The 20750-nt window shown below is 39.8% G+C and overlaps 1 protein-coding gene across 1 annotated transcript in view; it reads left to right on the top strand.

The window, feature by feature from the left end:
- AR (androgen receptor) overlaps positions 1-20750 on the top strand; it is a 169641-nt gene that overhangs the window by 126612 nt on the left and 22279 nt on the right. Inside the window, exon 3 of the mRNA XM_067722598.1 lies at positions 5513-5629. Within this exon, the coding sequence (XP_067578699.1) occupies positions 5513-5629 (117 nt within the window). The remainder of the gene's footprint in view (positions 1-5512; positions 5630-20750) is intronic.

Genomic DNA, 20750 nt, shown 5'->3' with positions numbered 1-20750 from the left:
GATAAATACCATATGATTTCACTTATATGTGGATTTTAAAAAACAAATGAAAAAACAAAACAGACTCATAAATTCAGAGAGCAAACTGGTAGTCACCAGAGGGGAGGAGGGTGAGGGGTTAGGAGAAATAGGTGAAGGGAATTAAGAGATAAAAGCTTCCAATTATAAAATAAGTCACAGGGCTGTGATGTACAGCATAGAGAATATAATCAATAATATTGTAATAACTTTGTATGATTTACTAGGTTACTAGGCTTATCATGCTGATAAAATCCTAAAGTATATAAACGTCAAATCGTTATGTTGTACAACTGAAACTAATATAATTCTGTATGTCACTATAGTGCAATGAAAAAGAGAAAAAAACTATGAATAACAAATAAATAAATAATAAAAATAAACTGGCATAATAGAATGAATACAGTTGAAATTTCGATCCATGGTTGGTTGAATCCACGGATATGAAACACATGACTATGAAGGGCTGACTGCATTCCCTGTTTAAATAATGCTACACTGAACTACTTTCTTGTGCTTAACTTATTATCTTCTTATAAAACATTCCAAAAGTGGAATTACTGGTTGAAGTTTATGTGAATTTAATTTTTTTAGATATATGGCAAAATTGCTCTCTAAAAAGTTTACACACCCACTAACAATACCTTTTCACCAGTAATTAGTATTAAATTTTTACTAGTCTTCCTTGTGAAAATCATATCTTATTTAAATTGTATTTCTATAATTATTAATACAATTGAAATTGCACAAATTTCATATGCTTACTGATCTTTTGTGGTTCTTCTTTTAATTGCCTGTTCATGTCTGTTGCCCATCTTTCTGTTGTATTGTTCATTGTTATATGTCAAGGAAATTGACCACGGCTTTTACATACTTGATACTGATATGTATTTTTTAGTTCATGATTGTCTTTAAATTCTATTATTATGTTTGTTTCACATAAGAAAGTTTAAATTTTTTCTAGTCAAGTGTCAGAATTTTTGCTTATGTATTCTTTATTGTCATGGTTTAAAAATCCCTTTTGGACCTTCAAAAATTAAAAAATGTTCACCTACAATATTTCAATATCTAACAATATTTCAATAATTCCTTTTTGTTTTTTTTATTGACATATTTAATCCATCTGGAATTTATTTTGGTTTCAACTAGTAATTTAACTTTATTATCTTTTCCAAATGAATAACGAGTTGTTCTGACACCATTTAATGAATAAATCATCCTTTCTTTACTGATTTAGAATGACATATTACATGTGCAGAGTCTGTTTTTGGCTTTTCTGGTCTCTTGCACTGATAGGTCTATGCTGAGTCAATACCAACCTGTTGTAATTATTATGGCATTATAATACTTTAAATGTCTAGTAGGAAAAGTCTCATTACTCTTCTTTTTCAAAAATATCTTGGCAATATCACACATTTTATTCCTTTAGATAAACTTTGGGATAATGTTGCCAAAATTTTGTTTGGATTGGTTTAAATTTATAGATTTGACTGGGGAAAATACTGGCATCCTTGCAGTATTGCATCTTCCCATCCAGAAACACTGTACATCTTTTTTTTTTTTTTTTTTTTTTTTTTTTTTGCAGTGCGCAGGCCTCTCACTGCTGTGGCCTCTCCCACTGCCGAGCACAGGCTCCGGACGCACAGGCTCAGTGGCCATGGCTCACGGGCCCAGCCACTCCGCGGCATGTGGGATCTTCCCAGACCAGGGCACGAACCCACGTCCCCTGCATCAGCAGGCGGACTCTCAACCACTGCACCACCAGGGAAGCCCAACACTGTACATCTTTCCATTTAATTCCGATCTTTTTTTACATACCTCAATAAAGGTGTTTTGTTTTGTTTTGTTTTTAGTTTTGTTTATATAGGCCCTACACTAACACTCTCTTTATGAAGCATGAGAAGTCCTACTTCTTCAGTCTTCTCTATAGGTTCATAATAAAGATGATGACTTGACCCTCTTCTCATTTGCATGATGTGTTGCCACAGATGGTGGGTAACTCCCCTACTTTACCTCCTCAGCTCCAAATAGGATTTTTCACAATGAACAAATTGAAAAAAACCTAATCAGACGTTGACCTCAGCTCATACTGCATGGCAGCACCAAAAGGGCTGACAGAAAACAATAGAAATGGGGAGTCTCTGGAGAAAATATCTGAAGCCTGTCCTGTGACCTTTGTTTCTGCTGAAGCTTTGAATCAGACTTAAGGTTTATGATGGAAGAATAGGACCCATGAAGAAAAATGCAGAACACTATCAGGCAGTCAAGAATTTCAGAGCCAGCTGGCATGCAGAGGGCCTCATATCAGTTCATTATGTGACCATTCACAGGGATAAAGTGTTTGAGCTGTTCTAATAAGAGAGTTATCAAGTATTTAAATGTGCGATCTGTTTGTAGTTCTAGAGTTTGGACTTACCTCCTTCAGCATGTGAGAGGGGTTTTTATATTTTGCCAGAGTTTTCACAATGACATTTTTTGTGAGACTGATTATAGGTTGTTGATAAAATTTTGCTGTTGGAGGTCAACAGTGTCAAAGAGCCAGGTGTAATGTTTGTAGAATCTGAGGAGGAGAAGAAGATGGTTTGTAGTTTGTGTTCTCTATGTTAATTATTCAGTCACCTTGGCTACAGCATGGGAACAGAGGACCTTCTAGGACCATCTTGGAGCAGGCCCAGATCCCATTTACACAGTTCTTTTGTCAACTGAGAAGGCCATACACTTACTAGATAATAAACAAAGATACTTAACATCCTCAGAGTGCTCAGTCTTGAGACTACACCCACCCACAACATGTCTCCTTTGGATGCATTTACTAGATCTTGTGCTGGCTCTACCAATTTCCTGTGATTTGGGGCATGTCATTTCAATACCTTGAGGCCATTTTCATAACTGAAGAGTCAAGCAGTACTTTGGGACATTTTATTAGAAGGCTTTTAAAGTCCTTTACAGATCAAAGATTATCTATTTTTAATAATATATAATTATTATGTATTATTACCAATGGGTCAAAGCTACAAGGAGACAGACACTGAGTTTCCTGGAAGTAAGAGCATCATAACAGAGTCCAGAAATGAAGTGGGCTGCAATTCAAGAAAAGGTGGGGCAGGGATGCTATAGAGGGGATTCAAGCTTTTTATGGAGAAGTAGGGGTGGTGTGACCAGTGTTTAAAATTCTTTCCAATATGTAAGATTCATAGCCTTATGGACTATGATATGGAACAAATAAACTGTGTGGTGCCATGCAGGTCAATTTCATTTTAATGAGCATCATTTTCTTCAGCTGTATAATGCGGTATATAGTAATCCTTGTTATACTTAATTTGTACAAGATTCTTATTAACTTTTGTAAGCTAATCAAATGGGATGGATTTTTATTTTATTATGTTTTATATTAGGTTTTAATTTATTATTACTTTATGTTATTATATGTTATTTATAATACATAAATAAATAGGTATTATATAGTAGAGTGTAAATGTAACCTTTATATGCACTAGGAAACCAAAAATTCATGTGACTCCCTTTACTGGCATATTCACTTTATTGCAGTAGTCTGGAACCACACCCACAATATGTCTGAGGTCTGCCTGTAGTCTTGAGGTTTGCAGCAGCACTGATACTGTGGGGGTGTCCCAGGTCTAGAATACACACAGCACTGGAAATGAACCCACTGGAATTTGGTACAGGGCCTGCCTTCTAGGAGTTGACACCTAAAGGCTATATGACAATCATCAAAGCACCATCCATTCTGTGCACATATTACAGTCCTCAGTTTGCAGCAGAAAGAAGCTGTTAGCAAATTATGTGTTCTATTTATACAAGTAAAATCCTGCAGTATGGTAGAAAGGGTATTGGCCTAGAGGCCTTAGTTTTTTCATTGTTGAGTGAAAGTGATGACAGTACCTACCTCAAAGCATTGCCAAGGCGATTTATTTAAATAGCATATGTAAACCCCCTCACACAGGCTTTGTTCATAGTAAGTGCCTATTAAATGGTAGTTTTTCTTCCTTAAGGTGCCTCCAATTCAGTGTTCTTCAGGCAAGTCACCTCCCCAGAACTCATCCTTGGAATGGAAGTGTTGTCCTGGGGTGATTTTTAATAGTCCCTTCAAGCCCAGCATTTCAGAGTCCTTTGACAAAGGGAAGAGAAAGAGGGAGGGAGGGGGGGAAGGAAAAAGAAAAGGGGAGAGGAAGGAAAAGAAAATTTTGCTAACCTGGTTACAATGAATCTCCTACAAAAAATAACCTACTACAATAGATGTGACTGTAATGTAAATTTTAGACTGAGTGAAGAGAGAGGAAAGCTGAGCTATAGCTAAATTTGTGGGCTTTTTCCCCGATATCAAATAGCAATTGTGCTTCATTTTTTATTCCTTTTCTCTACCACAAACATTCTTACTCTGCCAAAAGAAGCCTCCTTAAAATCTCAGTCTATCCCATAAAGTAAAGCACAGAAGTAAATGAGAGTAAAAATACCAAGGACTTGGAGAAAGAAAGGGGTGCGATGAAGGGATGCACAGGCTCAGTCTGGGGGGCAGGGCCACAAGTGTAAGTTCTGCATGTTTCAGAGCAGCAGGGTATGTATCGCTGTCTATTTCTGCTGGTGACCCTATGTGCCTCTGGATCTCTCTGTTCCACTTGAGTATTCATTCAGTCAGTGTTTATTGAAGGCCTACTGTGTGCCAGGCCTGTGCGAGGAGCAAGGAGACAAAGTATTGAGTGAAATATGTGTTTCTGAGTGGACCTCCATGTTTTTCTTTGAACAGCTATAATCCTAAGGATTTCTGAGTCTGAGAATGTGTGTGGTGTGTTTGTGTGTGTATATTTCTGTGTATCTCTCACAACTTCACATGTGCATGACAGTGATTGTTTTTCTTCTGCTATCTTCAGAGGACTTCCTTTCATTTGCTGTGTTCACTTTGCAAAGAGTGGGCTTTATCTGTTTGATTTTTACAACCTGAAGGATTGAGGGTATGATCACTAATATTTTAAAAACAATTAAAAATCACATGGAGTTCTCTTTTATAGAAGGCTTAATTGTATTATGAAAAATAAGCATGTTATTAGCTCAAGTATGATCCTATGATGATTACAGAAGTCAGGAGAAGGGAATATTGCCTGAGCCCAAGTCTCTGCTATGCCATGCTAAAGGAGTGACAAGTTCCACCATATTTTCTCATGGACATTATTGACTTTTAGTAAAGAGCATCTTATTTAAAAAGCCAGTACGTAATCCTAATAAAGGAGTATCAGCAGGACCTGAATTGTTCATCCCTTTGAAAAACACCTATGAAAACCAAACAATATAGCATTGAATTAAGCCATCCTGGTTTAATAGTTAGAGTCTTTGTGATCAAATTGTATGGGACCATTTTCTATCCACTTCTCTCATTGGGCAGGGTATATCGTCACACCTTTTCTGCCTAGAAATACTTTCCAAGGAGACTCTGGCAACACATTAACAGGACTGTCTACTCTTATATTTGTTCTCCCAGGAAAACAGAAGTACCTGTGTGCCAGCAGAAATGATTGCACCATCGATAAATTCCGAAGGAAAAATTGTCCATCTTGTCGCCTCCGGAAATGCTATGAAGCAGGGATGACTCTGGGAGGTACAATATTTTTCTTCCTCTTTCTCCTTCTTCCTTTCCCTCCCTCATTCTCTTATTCTCTCTTTAAACCAGATTTTCCTCTTTGATGCTTCCATGGAGGCCAGCCATGCTCTAGATACAGGCTGACCCCTTCATATCCCATGTGGCCATCAGCCAGCTGGTGCTTTTCTTTATCTTTAACCATGCCACACCGCACTGTGGGGCTCAGCATAGGAGCAGGAGTTGAAGCAGGGATCAGGACCCATCAGAGGGTGAGTGAGTGTGGACTTGACTATGAAGGGTTCCCCAGGGGACATAATGGTACTGACCTTCTGTTGTTAAATGGTGGCTAGGTTGAGAGAACTAAGGAATCCAGAACAGTCACAGGTGCAGGATGACCCAGGCACAGGCTGGCCCTGAAAACCCAGGAATATCCCTCAGTTAGCTGCTGCCTGTGTTGTGGAGTTGGCCACCTGGAATGAGAAGCTGCTTTTCTTTGGAGCCTATGACTAGGCTGCCAAGCAGAGCCAATTTCCTATCCCACATCTCCCAGGGATGAGCAGGCCTTTTAATCATTTCATTTTGTTTGTAAATCTATTGACCATTTCCAAAAGCATTTTTTTTAGTAGCAGAGTAACTTGACAGAACAAAGATACAGCTCTTTCAAGGGTAATCCCCCATCGTAATGCTCTCTGTCCTTTATTCTATGTCTACCATAATTGTTGTCACTATTACAGAAAGGTTTGGCTGACACTTACATTTTCCCCCTTCAAATTCCTCATTTCTTCATGTTTATATCTACTCAGTGGCAGGGTCCTCTCTACTGCCTGCTGCTTCCAAAAACATGCACCTTTCATGAGAAAAACTAGCTTATTAGTCTACTTTGATTTGGAAATTTGAAGAAAGGCAAACCTGTTTCTGAACACCTGAAACTGTAGCCTCATACCTGATTACTTATTATCAGCCTGGAAAACCCAAGTTCCTATAATTCTGCCCTCTCACCTCCCCTTCTCAAGGCTGATTTAGAGTACTTGTTTATCATTGGCTTTCTGCAAGGTGCTTAATACCTTGTCTGCCTATGTGCATATTTACAGAAACCAACATGGTTGTTTTCTAACCATGTGTGGGTCTTCATGTGGGTAACTGTGTCCTCCCCTCCTCACAGGCTAGTGATAGTCTTTAAACAGACCAAAGTACTAAAAATGAATTGACGCAGATTCAGCTTGAGACAGCCTCTCAAGTAGTGTCTAGTACTCCTAGACATCGCAGCCAGATGCTCTGTGAGTGGTTTTCCAGGCAACCACATCAAATGAGATTCAAATAATATAAGAAAAGTCAACTTTGTTCTTCTTTGCTTGGCTTACTACAGAAAAATCCTATAATTGTGGTCTACAGTGGGGAGGAAGAAACAGGACTGGGTGTGGAGGGAGAGGGCAGAAAGATAGCCAGGAAAGTTGACAAAGGGGTTGACAAGATGAAGTGTTCTCCATATGAGTGTTGTCACAACATTCATGGTGGGGGGTCACCCCATGGTGAGGGTTCTGATACTTTCGACTCTCAATTATTTAGCCCTCTGTGAATTATGTATAAGATATGGGGGCTCCTAGATATGGAAAACTTTTGCTTAGTTTTCCATCTGCTGATATGAATTGCAAGCTGCTTTGACACAGGTAAAGTTTAATGGTAACAAAAGTCCTCATAACATTTGGGCCCAAATCATAAAATTAGTTTCATGTATCAGCTAACATCCTCTGTTATAAAGCAGACTGTGACATGATTACAGTGAATCTCTTTTGAAAAGAAGTTTGTGTATAACAATTTCACTATTCCATATAGCAGTCCGACATAAATCTGTAAATTAATTTCTTGAAGAGAGTGGTAAAGTAAGTTTTCAGATTGATTTATTAAAGTGTTCAAATTTGAATGGGCTTGGTCAATACAATGAAAAGAAGCTGAGAAGTGCTGTGGCTGGCTTTGGTTCCAGTTCCCTTTTTACATTTACTGAGTGTCTGCTATGTACAAGGTACCATGCTAGGCAATAGAACTTCAGGCAGGCAAACTTCCAGAAATGTCCAAAAACTACAAGGATTCTTGATGTCCTGTAAATGATCTTGCCTTTGGAGTCAGGCAGACCTAGGTTAAAGGCCCAGCTCCATTATTCACTGTGCCCCTTCTAAGCTTCAATTTCTTCATCTGTAATTTAGACATACCATTCTTACAGAGCTATGATAGGGTCAGATGACATGATGAATGTGAACATGCTTGGTAAATGACAAAGTGCTAGACAAATGTGAGGACTTATTATAATAGTAAGGTCACTGGTAATTTAGCTGGTAAGGCTCTACACAGCACTTCCCAGTTGGCTTTAATCCTGAGTTACTTAGCATGCCCTATAATATGTAATAGCTCCAACAGGCAGACCATCACCAGAAATCATCTCAAAACAAAAGTACCATCAAGATCCTACTTGGAAGCTGATTCTAGTAATTAAGGGAATCATATATTATGTTCAAGTACCACATCAGTAAAAACCCAAATGTTTACCCTCTTAGACACCATTGTTTGAGAAACAAACCTTTCCATTTTGCTAAACTTATCTTCACATTCCTTGCTTCCCTGCTGCAAACCCTTCCCAGTTTATTGTTAACTTGCAAATTCAGTGTATACTATACCTTTACTCAAACAATGGAAAAAAGAAAGCAAGCATCAATACAGTGATCCTTCTGAATATATTGGTAATAGACATCCTTTTTCACAAGATGTGGGTTTAGCATCAACATTTTGATCACCTTGAAGGAGATTTTGGATAATTTTGTTTTATTTTTCCCATCACTCAATTTAAAATTGTATAATATCTTCCAAAACGGCAACTAAGAATGTAGCTTGGTCAAATCCCTTCTCCCATCTGAGGCTCATTTTTCTCATCATAAAAACGAGGTAGTGGGCTTCACCAAGGACCTTTTAGGCACTACCATTTTGTGATTCTATGTCTAAAGTCACAGAGAAAGGATTGTAGATGTATCAGCCCTTTTTTGGATTGTCTATTCACTGTTCCAGAGGTATAGATTAGTCTAGACTTGAGTGCATTGACTTGCATAGTAATTTTAGCTACCTCAAGTCACACCTAAATAAGATCTATCATGTATCTAGACTGTATGGATAAGTTATTGATGGAGTAGAGGGCAGAAGGACTGTCTTTATATCTTAGAGAAGCTGGCACTCTACAGTTGATGGCTGCTTGGTCTTGATGCCTCAAGGTCTCTAATTTGGCTTTCTCTTTAGTGTTCCCTCTATGTTTGGTGATGGAATCTCCTCAGCTCAGAGATACTTAAAACACATACCCTTTTCCTTTTTGCTTCTAGGCCTATCTACCTGTTGATTCTTGTTATCTTAGCAGCTCTTGGTGTTTCTGAAAGGATCCTGGAGGTGGTTGGATTCTCAGAGTGGTTTCCTTAAAGCCTACCTTCAGGCTCTCAACTGCCCATCTACAACAAGGATAGGCCTTTCTTTGAACATGGTTCATTTCTGGCTGCTTTTGAAAAACCACATGTTGCTAATTGCTTCAATAATCTAACCTCCTTGCCTACATTTTGTTTAAGAAATTTTTTAAAAATATAAATGTCCAAAGAAGCACCTTCTCCCTGATGAATTAACTGCTGCTTTTTCACAGTTCATAATTAGAATAAATATACAGCCATTTCTTACTTTTCTTTGCACTTCTCAAGGATATACTCCCAGTTTCTAAGATGGAATAAGAAGGAAAGAATTACCTTTACCCGCCATATTCTTCCCTGACCCTTCCTTCCTTCTCATTTTCTCTCCTATTCCTCCCTAAACATTATTTCTTTCTGTGTTATGCAACTTTTGAGTTCTCAACCTTTAATAAATGGCTTTGGCCCCTGCCTACTCCCTCCTCTCCTGAAACATGGAAAATGGTAGGCCTTTTAGGAATTTCAGGTAACAGCCAAACCCCAGAAGAGGAGAAGAAACATGGAGCCCCAGAGCATGTGAGAATCTGAGGTGTGCAGCATTTTCTTCAGAGGTTACTCTAGCATATTTGAGAAGTCTCGTTCTTACTAGGAGGCTGAACTCCACATCTGAGACTCAAAACTGTTAACAGATCTGTAGGTTTTAACAACCTCCATGATTCTCTAGTTGAGAGGATGGCCTGGTCTGATGTTGCCATGGACACTATGAACATCCTTGTCATTTCCAGTGTTGAAGTGTTGAAGCGTTGACGTCAGCTCTTTCATCTTTCCCCATGCTCACGAGCAGCCCACCATTGTTACTTCTGGATCACATGCCCTGGATGCAAGAGAGTGATTCCAATGCTGAAATACCATTTCATGGCTTTGTTCTTCAGCAGAAAAGTTTCACAACATTTATTCATCCATCAAACTATCCATTCATCTTTCCAACCAGCCAACTAGCTATCCCTTTCATCTTTCCATCCATTCACTCATATATTTATCCCTTTAACACATATTAATTGAGTGCCAACTATGTGTCAGCTTCTGTGGTAGGCATTTTGGGGGAACATAGGTGAATGAGATACAATCCCTGCCTTCAGAAAGTTAAACAAGGGGAGACAGACCGTGATAACTAATACACCTTAACTTTAAAGGCTAAATAGGAAATGAAGAAGCTGGGAAGAAGTTTAATGAGGTAGAGGGAAAGGACATTCAAGGCAAAGGGCACAGTTTGAATAAAGGCAGAAAGACATTTAAAAAATTCATTGAGGTTTTGAGGAATAGCACAAGTAGTTTAATATGGCCAGATCTGGAGAAAGGGGGAAGGCAAGCTGAAACCACACTGAAAATGTACTTGGTTATTATGCTAAAAGGTTTGAACTTCAGGCAGTTGAAGAGCTATGACACGGAATAGACATGTTCACATACCATTTTGTTTATTTGCATGCTTGTTTTTTAAGAGAATTAGCGATGACATGAATGCTGTATAGATGAGGGCTTAAATTTTATAAAAAGAGATAGTATGCTAGGTAGAGAGAGAGAAAGAAATTTCTAGCATCGATTTCATTAAACACCTAGGATTATAGCCTTGGTTCCTGGGGTTAGTTGCCTCTGCTTGGATTGATACCTGTAAGTGCTGACCATGTGCATAAGTCCTTCCCTTATACAAGTCTGCTGCCTTGATCTGGGCCAGTGCTTCTCAGTATGGGTTCTGAGAAAAATAGTTCTGTGACATGATACATGAAAAATTATTTTTATGGTTAAATAAGTTAGGAAAACTTGCATATTATGGTCTTGATCAGGAAGATTTACAGTGCATGTTAGCATATCACAGACCTTGTCAAGTATTGCAATAAAGTAACCTGAGGAGCTTGGTAATTCAGGATTCCCAAATTTAACTCAAGCACAGAAACCTGTTTTCACATAGTACCTGTTAATATCCTATAAAACCACTGTTTTCTGGAATGTACTTTGGAAAACTTGGTTATAGATAAATACTCTATCCTATAAGTAGGCAATACCCCAAGCCCAGGTCATCCATTTTATAGATGTGTATACCTACATGTATATTGCTCACAAGGAGAATCAATTAAGAATGACTTCATGACCAAGAGCAGACCATCTTCACCACATCTCAACTGTATGCACCAGAGGCTACTAAAACCACTAAAGTAAACCATGTTGGGTCTGTAGTATTATTGTCATACACAAAGGATAGGATATAATTCAGGCCCAAGTTATCTAATAGCCACAGGTACATATTCCTGACCCAAGGAGTATGCTAGATACATAATTTCTGAGAAATATAATGACTTCTAGCATCATGCAAAGTGATCACTAAATATTTTGGCTATCTAGACATTCTACCCTAAAGTTTAACAGTCCTTTTGTGTACTCTCTGACTAGCATTCCAACATCCACCCAGAACCTCATCATGGTGCTACCACATACATACACTCATTGCTCATGTAGGAGGCCTAGAAATCACAGATTTTAAGAATTTGTGTCCCACTGCCCACACAATGATTGAATCCCCTCTAAACCCTGTTCAGCAAGCAGCAGAGTATCATAAAGAATCAACAATGTGGAACTCAGTTAATGGAATTTCCTCCCTTCTACTTGGACTCTGTAGATTAGAGCCCAAAAAGTCTCTAGGTTGAAGATGTAAGCAGTAAGTCTCAATTCTAAGAAGTGCTATTCCCCACACAAATTTCTTAGATACTTGAGTGCTCTTACAGATCAGCATAACTGAGGCATGCACAGAGGAGCAGAATTGCCCTATAAATTTTGACACCAACCTGTACAACATGTGGCTCAGCACTTACAGTTTCTGGTTTTGTTTTGCTTTTTTTTTTTCTTTTGGTTTTGTGTTTTAAGAGGTCCTTTGTATAGTGGAAATAGCATGGTGGACCAGGATACATACAGGCCTTGTTTCTAGTCCTGGCTCTGGCACTTAGTATCTTGATGACCTTGGATAAATCATTAGATCGCTCTGAGCCTCAGTTTCTCCGACTCAGTTTTCCAACTACACTATGGGAATAATAAAATTTTCCTTACAGAATGGTGGTAAATTTGTAAAGAAACTGGTACATAGTAGGCACACAATAAATATCACTGTATCTCCCTTTTTGGATGAAAATTGGTCAGTGCGCTCCCAGTCACTAATGGAGCCTGTTCTTTCTGCTATAGGAGTGTGGATTATGGTACTGGTTCCTTGGTTCCCTGGTCTCTGAATTTCCCCTAAATTAACCCTTGCAATCTGTCCTCCAGGGTCAATATTGCCATCCTCCAATTGGTTACATATATATTTGGTGACATTGGAGAGAAAAAAGTATACTTCTCTCTAACTGTAGTTCTCAAGTGAACTTGTATATGGAGAGATGAGAGACCGTATCTCTTATTTCCTCCAAACCAAATTATTTGGTACAGCACATATATGCTGTAGTCTGTCTCTGAATATTTGTTTTTAGAGAACTATGGTAGAGGTAAATAATTTTCTCTGATCATCAAAACTGATGATACCACATATCTGGTTCTTGAATAAGTGTCTAACTTATAAAATTTCCACTTAAAATCCTTGAGTTTTTAAAGTGTAATAGCAGCAGAAAGATTTTATTGTTGTTTACTTTCGCTGTGAGTGCTCCAGATTCCCTGAGGTGCTTTTGAGAGAGTAAAATGATGTCACAGGCAATGTTTTTTGAAAGTAGTATGCAGAAAGCTAAGAGTACACAGCCCACAATAGGTCATATATACAAAGGCAAGTATTTTCCAAATATAAAAATTCAGAAAAAAAGTTTCATATGAACTGATAACATAATGGTTTGTATGAAAACATTTTACTTTTGATTTAAGAAGAGTGCCACTTGTAGTTACAAATTGGAGAATGTATTCCTTAAGATCAACAAAAGTGTTTAGAATATTTTCCTATTGTCCTGAACTTATACATAGACAATTTACCTGAGAAAGATGCTTTTTTAGAGACTTTTGTACATCCTTTGGGATCATGTTTGTATGAAGTAGAACTAAGGGGGAAATACACAACCACCCAGAAACCAGTAGAGCCTTCAAATTATCTATTATTGATAATATTTCCATGGCAACAGATATCTAGGAAGTAAACTGCAAATGGCATCACTACTTTAGATCACCTCGTTTGGAATCAAGTTCCATTCTCTTCAGTCCATTTAATTCTTGCTACACTTTTTAGATCTCTTAACCCAGGCATAGAAATGTATTTCTTTCTCCTGTTTAATACCCCATTGGACCAGTGGTTCTGTGGCTGAAGTGAAAATTGATTGTTGAGGGACATTTCAGACTTCTAGCAGTCAGCACTTAAAACAATGTAAGCACCAATCCTGAAGAAATCACCTGCAGAAAACTTGGACTGACATTTGGAACTAAAAAGAAAATCTGGATCTTGACCAAGACAGAAGGTCACCAGCCTGGGCCTGCACAGTGTGGTGTATCATGCTGGCCACAGTGAAACTGGAAGAGAATGAGGACTCTCACCAGGGTGGAAAATGAGGCATGGAAGCTTTGATTAGTGAGCTGTTAGGCACACAGACATTAATTTCGAAGCATTCCCATCTCCAAGCTGAGTAATAATGTTTGTAATATTATGGGATTGTTTGGCAGCTGCAAGAAATTCAGAAAACTGAATAAGGAGTCTTTGTTGGCCTCTGAGTGGCTATAATGAGACCTTTAAATTTCACCTCCCTTCCCTTCCTCCACATCCTCTCTGCCCAACCACCACCACCACTTAATTCTTGCCCGCTACGTAGCAAGAGGCACATAACAAACACATATATAAGCTCTTTAGTATATTCGTCAATAAAGCAGAAAAGAAAGGGGAAAAAACCCGCAAAACTCCAAATAAAGAATTTTCCATTTCCCAGTCTCACTCCTGTATTATGGGTAGGTAGGGAGACAAGGAAACCCCCAGTCCAAAATGGCAGTCACTCATTCTCCCCAACTTTGCATGCTGCCTCCTATGTCAGAGGATCTGACTCAAGTATCTGATTATGGGGCCTGCTAGGTGCTAGCCCATCGTTAAGTTGCTATGTTCACCAGTGTCGCTGTTTCATATTAGAAAAAATCCAGGTTGGATACTGTAAGCATCTCAAAATGACCAGACACTGAAGAAAGGCTGACCTGCCTCATTCAAACTGAGGGTTCTAGAGGGCTCTAGTGGATAGCAGGAAACACCTGGAATCTGAAGCTTAGGGGCTTAAGCCTTTGCTCCTCAACAGATACTCTAATGTTGGGACTGGGGGCTACTCTCTTAGTTGATGACTCCTCCCAGTGGGACTGATGGTGTTTCCCTACCTCACAGGGATATTGTGAGGACTAAATAATAGAGTTACCAATTCATGTAGTCATGAGCATCATGATTGTTGTTTTCTATAATATGACTTGGCATTAACAGAGTGCCCTTTGATTGTTTTTGATTGTATATGATAGCATCAGGCACTGACTCAAGTGGATGCAGTGAAGCTCTGGCTCAGTTACTTGCTTTCCACAGTGTGCTGCTGCTGGGAAGAAGCTTTGCTAATAGGACTCAAAGTGCTACCTTGAACAAGAAGCCACTGTGCCTATCTGAGGCTCCTGTGGCATTTTCACTTGGTTATTAGGCAATTCATGAGTTTCCTCTTACCTCCATTTTGCTGGACCACTGCCAAGGAACTAGATCTTAACCTCAGGCTCCATCATTGAGCTGAAGGTAGTAGCTGATCCACAGAAATTCAGTAAACAAAGACCAGATTTCTGTTTTTCCTGGAGAAACACCCCCAAGAAGCCAGCCAGCCTCTCTCTTCAAACAGACCAGGAGACTACAGTCAGACATTTCTTTTCTCCCTATTCCCAAAGTTAATGTGACTCTGCTTTTAGGAACACACACACACTTGAACTTTTCATAAAGCAGGAGGAAGGCAAAATCCAAGAACCAGTGTCTACTCTCTTGTTTTCTATTAAAGTTAAGATGATGGAGGAAAGTAGATAAGACTTTACCTCTTCTAGCTTTAGTGCCCCACACTTTTCACTCACATCATACACTTGCTTCTCCAGCAAGTATGAAGCCTTATTTTTCTCCCAAGCCAGCCTCAAAATTTGCATTGATGTAAGAGGAGAGGTCCTTAGAGTTTGTAATATCTTGCTATGCTCTGTCTCTGCCTCAGAGCCTCCATATCGAAACTAGTTTCCTTCTGGTGGATGTGCAGTCTTTGAGGCCAGGGGCAGACAGGTATGAGGGTCAGAAGCACTCTTCCAGCCTTGCCTGGGACCTGCATTTTCCACCCTCTTCCTTCTCCTCTCTCCATCTACAAGCACACACACACACATACACACACACACACACACACACACACACACACGCACACACTTCTTTCTCCTTCCCCTGACTCAGCAACATTCTGGAGAAAAGCCAAGGAAGAACTTCAAGGAGGGAAGGGAGTTTCCCCCTCCTTGGGGCAGAATTTTAATCTCCAGGCCAACAAGAGTTTCCCTAATGTGGATTGAAAGGCTAATGTGGTTTATTCTTTAACTGCTTTCTATTTGTTTGAATGTTGCATATTTCTGCTAGTGAATTTTCCTTTAATAAAGCCGTTAATACACCAATGGTATTTTCTTATTTACAACAGACTGACAGGACTAATGCTGTTAACATTGGGCCTTTTTTTCTTTTTCGTTTTTCTTTCTTTTTTTTTTTTTTTTCTCTCGTTTGCTTTCCAGGTCATGCTGACCTGTTCGGCTTGGACTGTTTCACATTTGTTTTTAATGTCAGTTTAAATGTAATTGTAAAAGCATGTATGCTCTAAATTCACGTAGTTACTTTTTCCAGTAGAAAAGCCTCATATGCGAAACCATTTCCAGGCTCTGCAATTTCACATGAGCAGGTTTTTGGTAATGACCTTGTGCCCCTCACCCAGGATGGCATCTGGACAGTGAACCTCTTTCTTCTGGCTCAGTAGTCAGAGAGAGGAGACTTGGAAATAGTTTCTGCCAGGTCCTGTGCTTTGGCAAGCATATGCAGCATTGCATATCATTCTATTATTAATTACGTTTACTCCTCCATGAACTAAAAACCATTAGACTAAATAGTCCAACATAAACCTTGAAAGATAAAATTCAATATTCTTTTCCCTGGCTATTCCTATGACTCAGAATTGGGACAGGGAGGAGAATGGGGGCATGGGAGGAAGGACCAAGAAACCTTATTGCCTGAGAGAATTTGGCCTACACTTATTTGTGTACACTTACACTTGGATGCACCCCTACTAATCTCTCACTCCATGGCTGCCAAGAACTGGCTCTGTTCCCTGTCTCTTATCCTTGTCCTAATTCTTCCCCACTCATTTCCAGCTGACCCTTCTCCCCACTAACTTGCTACCCTACCTGATAAAATTGAAAGAGTACTACCCTAGAAGTCAGGATACCTGGTTCTAGTTCCTGCTTTGCTACTATCTAGCTGTGTGACCTTGAGCAAGACTTAGCTTTGGCCTTCAGTCTGCTCATCTTTATAATAGGGATTTGTTTCAATGGGAAAGGAAGAAATAGACAATATCTGGGGCTTTCAAACATTTTCTTGGCAATGGAATCTTTTCTTCAAACAAAATCTGATGCAGAGTCCCAAATGAAGATACGGAATAGAGCACCGCTTTGAAAGAAGGAGGGTTTATTGGAGCCACATGCTCAGGCCTACTTTGCCTCTTCTCAGGGCCCTTTAAAATCCTTGGAGCTCCACTACTGTACTAGATTGATGTCTGGGGAAACTTCTGATTTGATTCTCTCTCCTAATTGATTTAAATCCCTGTGGAAACTCTATATGTTTCTTTTTTTTTTCTTTTATAACATCTTTATTGGAGTATAGTTGCTTTACAATGTTGTGTTAGTTTCTGCTGTATAACAAAGTGAATCATCTCTATGTATACATATATCCCCATATCCCCTCCCTCTTGTGTCTCCCTCCCACCCTCCTTATCCTACCTCTCTAGGTGGTCACAAAGCATCAAGCTGATCTCCCTGTTTCATCAGTTAGCTTTTTCAGAGAGAAATTCAGCTGCTTGAGATAAAGGGAATGACGTGGAGCAATGTGGGGTTTAGCAACTAGCAAGAAAGAGTAAGAGGCATCATGTATTGACATACAGAATTTACTGTGTGCTAAGCACGTTGCATGTATTCTGTTAGGTAAAGTTACAACAACTCTGTGAGGTAGATCCTATAATTATCTTAGGATTCTTGAACCTGTCAGTTTGGCCCTCAATCTTTGACTTGAGACCAGTTGACCAAGATGGAAGACAATATTTCTTATAGGTTGCCACCCTAAGCAGTTTTTCAGAGTGTTTTCTAGCTAGAGATTCATTCTTGGAAAATGTCATAGCCTGCCCATTGATATACAACTTTACAGAATTCAGAGTACTTTCATTGAGATCATCTCACTTTCTCCAAATAATAGTCCTATGCAGTAGTCAGGTCAGATGAGAAAACTGAGGTGTAGGAGAAATCAAGGGATATGTTCAAGGTCAAACATCCCATAAGAATGTGAATACCACCACCAATAATAAAAAGCCCTTTCTTGTGAATAACATTTTAGAACTTTGATGTCATCATTGCATTCTGCCTCCTTAAGTACAGTGAAATTTTTCACCATGCCACAGTCTTGGAGGGTTCTACTGGTGGTGTAGAATCTTCCCTCTACTCTCAGACACCACCACAGTGTCTATATTCCTCTTTAACAACCTTATTAGTTAGGTGCTAATGTTATCACCGATTTATAGATGAGGAAATTGAGGTACAGAGAGGCTAAGTCTTGCCCAGAGTCACACAGCTAGTCAGCAATACAGCCAGGCTTAACACTGAGACAGTCTGACTCCAGACTTTTTGCTGTTAACTACTACCCTTTGTACATATATCAAGAAACTAAGAGCAAAAGAAAGAAAAGGATGTTCTGGAGATCGTACAGTGAGCTCCCCTGGATCTTAATCCAGTGTTCCTCTGAATATCTAAACCTAAAGTTGTACAATGAGATCCCCTGACTCTAATCCTAGTGGATGAAATGATGGTTGGCATGATTTAAGCCAGAGGCCACAAATTGGTTTTCCACAGGCCAAAATTGACTTGCAGAATTGTTTGTCCAGCACAAACAGACTTAGACTCCCTCTAGGCAGGGCATCAATCACTTTCCTGTTCCCTAGCCCACCCTATTTATGTTCACTAGGCTGTTTTAGATCATTTGCGTATCTGCCTGACTAGTGAAGATATTCAAATTCATAACCCATACATTTAAGCATTATAATATATAAGCACCTGCACACACACACATAATTTCAGACATTCACATAAGTACAGCCTAGTCTGGTTTCACAAAGAATTTGAAGCTCTGCACCAAATGTACCTTTGTGTTTAGTTAGCATTTAGAATTACACTTAAGACCTGAATTCAGTTTTATAGGCAGTTATATGCTGAAGAAACTCAGTTACTTTTTTTCATCTCATAATATGTCACTCTTCCGTTCCCTTCTCTGCCATATCTGGTTCTCTGTTAATCCTGCTGTCCCTTCTTCCCCATGTCCGAGTTTGGTCTCCTGTAATCCAGTCACTCTCTACTCTTTAGGAATGGATGGAGAGTGAAGAAAATCATTTTGGAGGGCTCACTATGTGCCAGGCATTCTCTCTCATTTAGTTCTCATAAGTGTCCTAGGAAGCAGGAAGCGGCTTCTCCATTTTATAAAGGTGGAAACAGAATCTCAGAGAAGCTAGGCAATTGGCTCAAAGTTATTAAGCTAGTAATTGATGGAGCTGGGGTTTGAATCCAAGATCTTCTGATTCCAAAGCCTATTATCTTGTCTATACCCCAATTTTGTAAGGAGAGTGTATTAGTTTTCCACTGCTGCATAACAAATTACCTCAAATTTAGTACCCATTTATCAGCTCACAGTTCTGTAAGTCAGAAGTCTGACACAACATGACTGGATTCTCAGCTCAGTGTCTCACAAGGATGAAATAAAACTATTGGTCAGGGGCTTTGTTCTAATCTGGAGCTCACAGTCCTCTTCCAAGCTCATATGATTATCGCAGGATTCAGTTCCTTGCAGTTGTAGGATTAAGGTTTCTGTTTCCTTTCTGGCTGGCTGTCAGAGGCTGCTCTTAGCTCCCAGAGGCTGCCCTCATTCCTTGCCATGTGTACACCTCCACTTTCAAAGCCTGCAACAGAGAATATTCCTTATATTGAATCACCCTGATTCCATGAATACCCTTCCAGAAAGAGTCCAGTCCCTTTTAAGTCTTATCTGATTAGGTCAGGCCCATCAAGGATAACGACCCTCAAAATTCAACTGACTTGTGACCTTAATTACATCTACCTAATCCTTTTACAACAGCACCTATATTGGTGCTTGACTAAATAACTGGAAGAAGGTATGTGAACACCAGGGGTTGGGAATATTGGTGGCCATCAAGTATACCTAGCACAGGAAATGATTCTTTTATCCTTCAAACTCCATGGTGAGATTCAAGGAAGAGAAACATCCTTGACCTTGGGGAGAGGAACTTGAATTTTCTAAGAATTTGTAAACTTTACCGCACCTTGCCTCTCCCCTGCCCAAGGATGAGAAAACCTCTGTCTTGAGGTAGCAAGGAATGAGGCTGGAATAGTGCCTAATGGTCATAGTGGCTATAGAAGCTACAGATTAATCACATCTACTTCTCCTGAGGGATGTACCATTGAACCTGATTGGAAAAATCTTTCTCTGTTGCTGTAGAGACAGCCCTCATAGGGGTCTAATGCCACTATGCTGAAAAGTCAGCTCCCTATAAGGTCCAGGCAGCAGGATCCAGGCATGTTTTCAAGGGCTCTCTTCCCCTAAAGATCAGGTACAGACAAGGATGTGCCTTGCCAATGTCCCTTTCTTGTCACTGCTTTGACCTACGATTGAAAGACAGTGATGAGATGCAAAGCAACTCACACACCATTAGAACTATCAACCTATACTGTCCCCTTTATCCTGGCTTCATCACTCAATTTGAGCAAACCAATGGGTCTCTGCGGTAACACAGGGGCCTGACAAGCCTGTACCTCACATGAAAGAGTTAGATATGACTCTGGGGCTCAGGTGCAGGAGACAGGAGGGGTGTGGGGGCGGCCTTCATGGATGAAAACGAGGCCTTGGGCATTGAGTAACAGCTGAGACTAGCAAGCCTCATTGTCCAGCATTCCAAGTCGTCTAGCAACATGCTGGCCTCTGCTGCACAGAGAGAACAGAGGATCCCCCGGCAGAATGAATGGAATCTGATTTCAATTATGTTCAGTACAGTCACCCTCTTCAGGCAGAGAGGCCAGAACACCTGGTGCAGCTTGGGCCACCGTGACCGCAGGGACAGCAGGTTACCCAGGTCCTGGAGGCAAGTGGGAATACGGATACTCTTTCTCAAACAGATGCCATATAGGTCTAGAGGAGGAGGATATGAAAATACAAGCCAAGTTTTCATTAGCACTATGCAGAGAAGGGGAATTATTTTAGGTTGATGGATTCTCCCCACAGTTTCTGCACATATTGATCTTGCTTGTAATGAGTTTGCTTAGGCCCACAAGTCATCAGCCCACTGAGATCTGAGTCATTGGTGGGAGAGTCAAGGTGACAGAGCATACCTCGCTGATTGCACCAGCACCAATTCCTCTCT

The sequence above is a fragment of the Pseudorca crassidens genome, chromosome X, assembly GCF_039906515.1.
Source record: "Pseudorca crassidens isolate mPseCra1 chromosome X, mPseCra1.hap1, whole genome shotgun sequence".
NCBI classification, from domain to species: domain Eukaryota; kingdom Metazoa; phylum Chordata; class Mammalia; order Artiodactyla; family Delphinidae; genus Pseudorca; species Pseudorca crassidens.
Note: the sequence above shows the minus strand (reverse complement) of the source record. Positions and strands in the feature narration are given on the sequence as shown.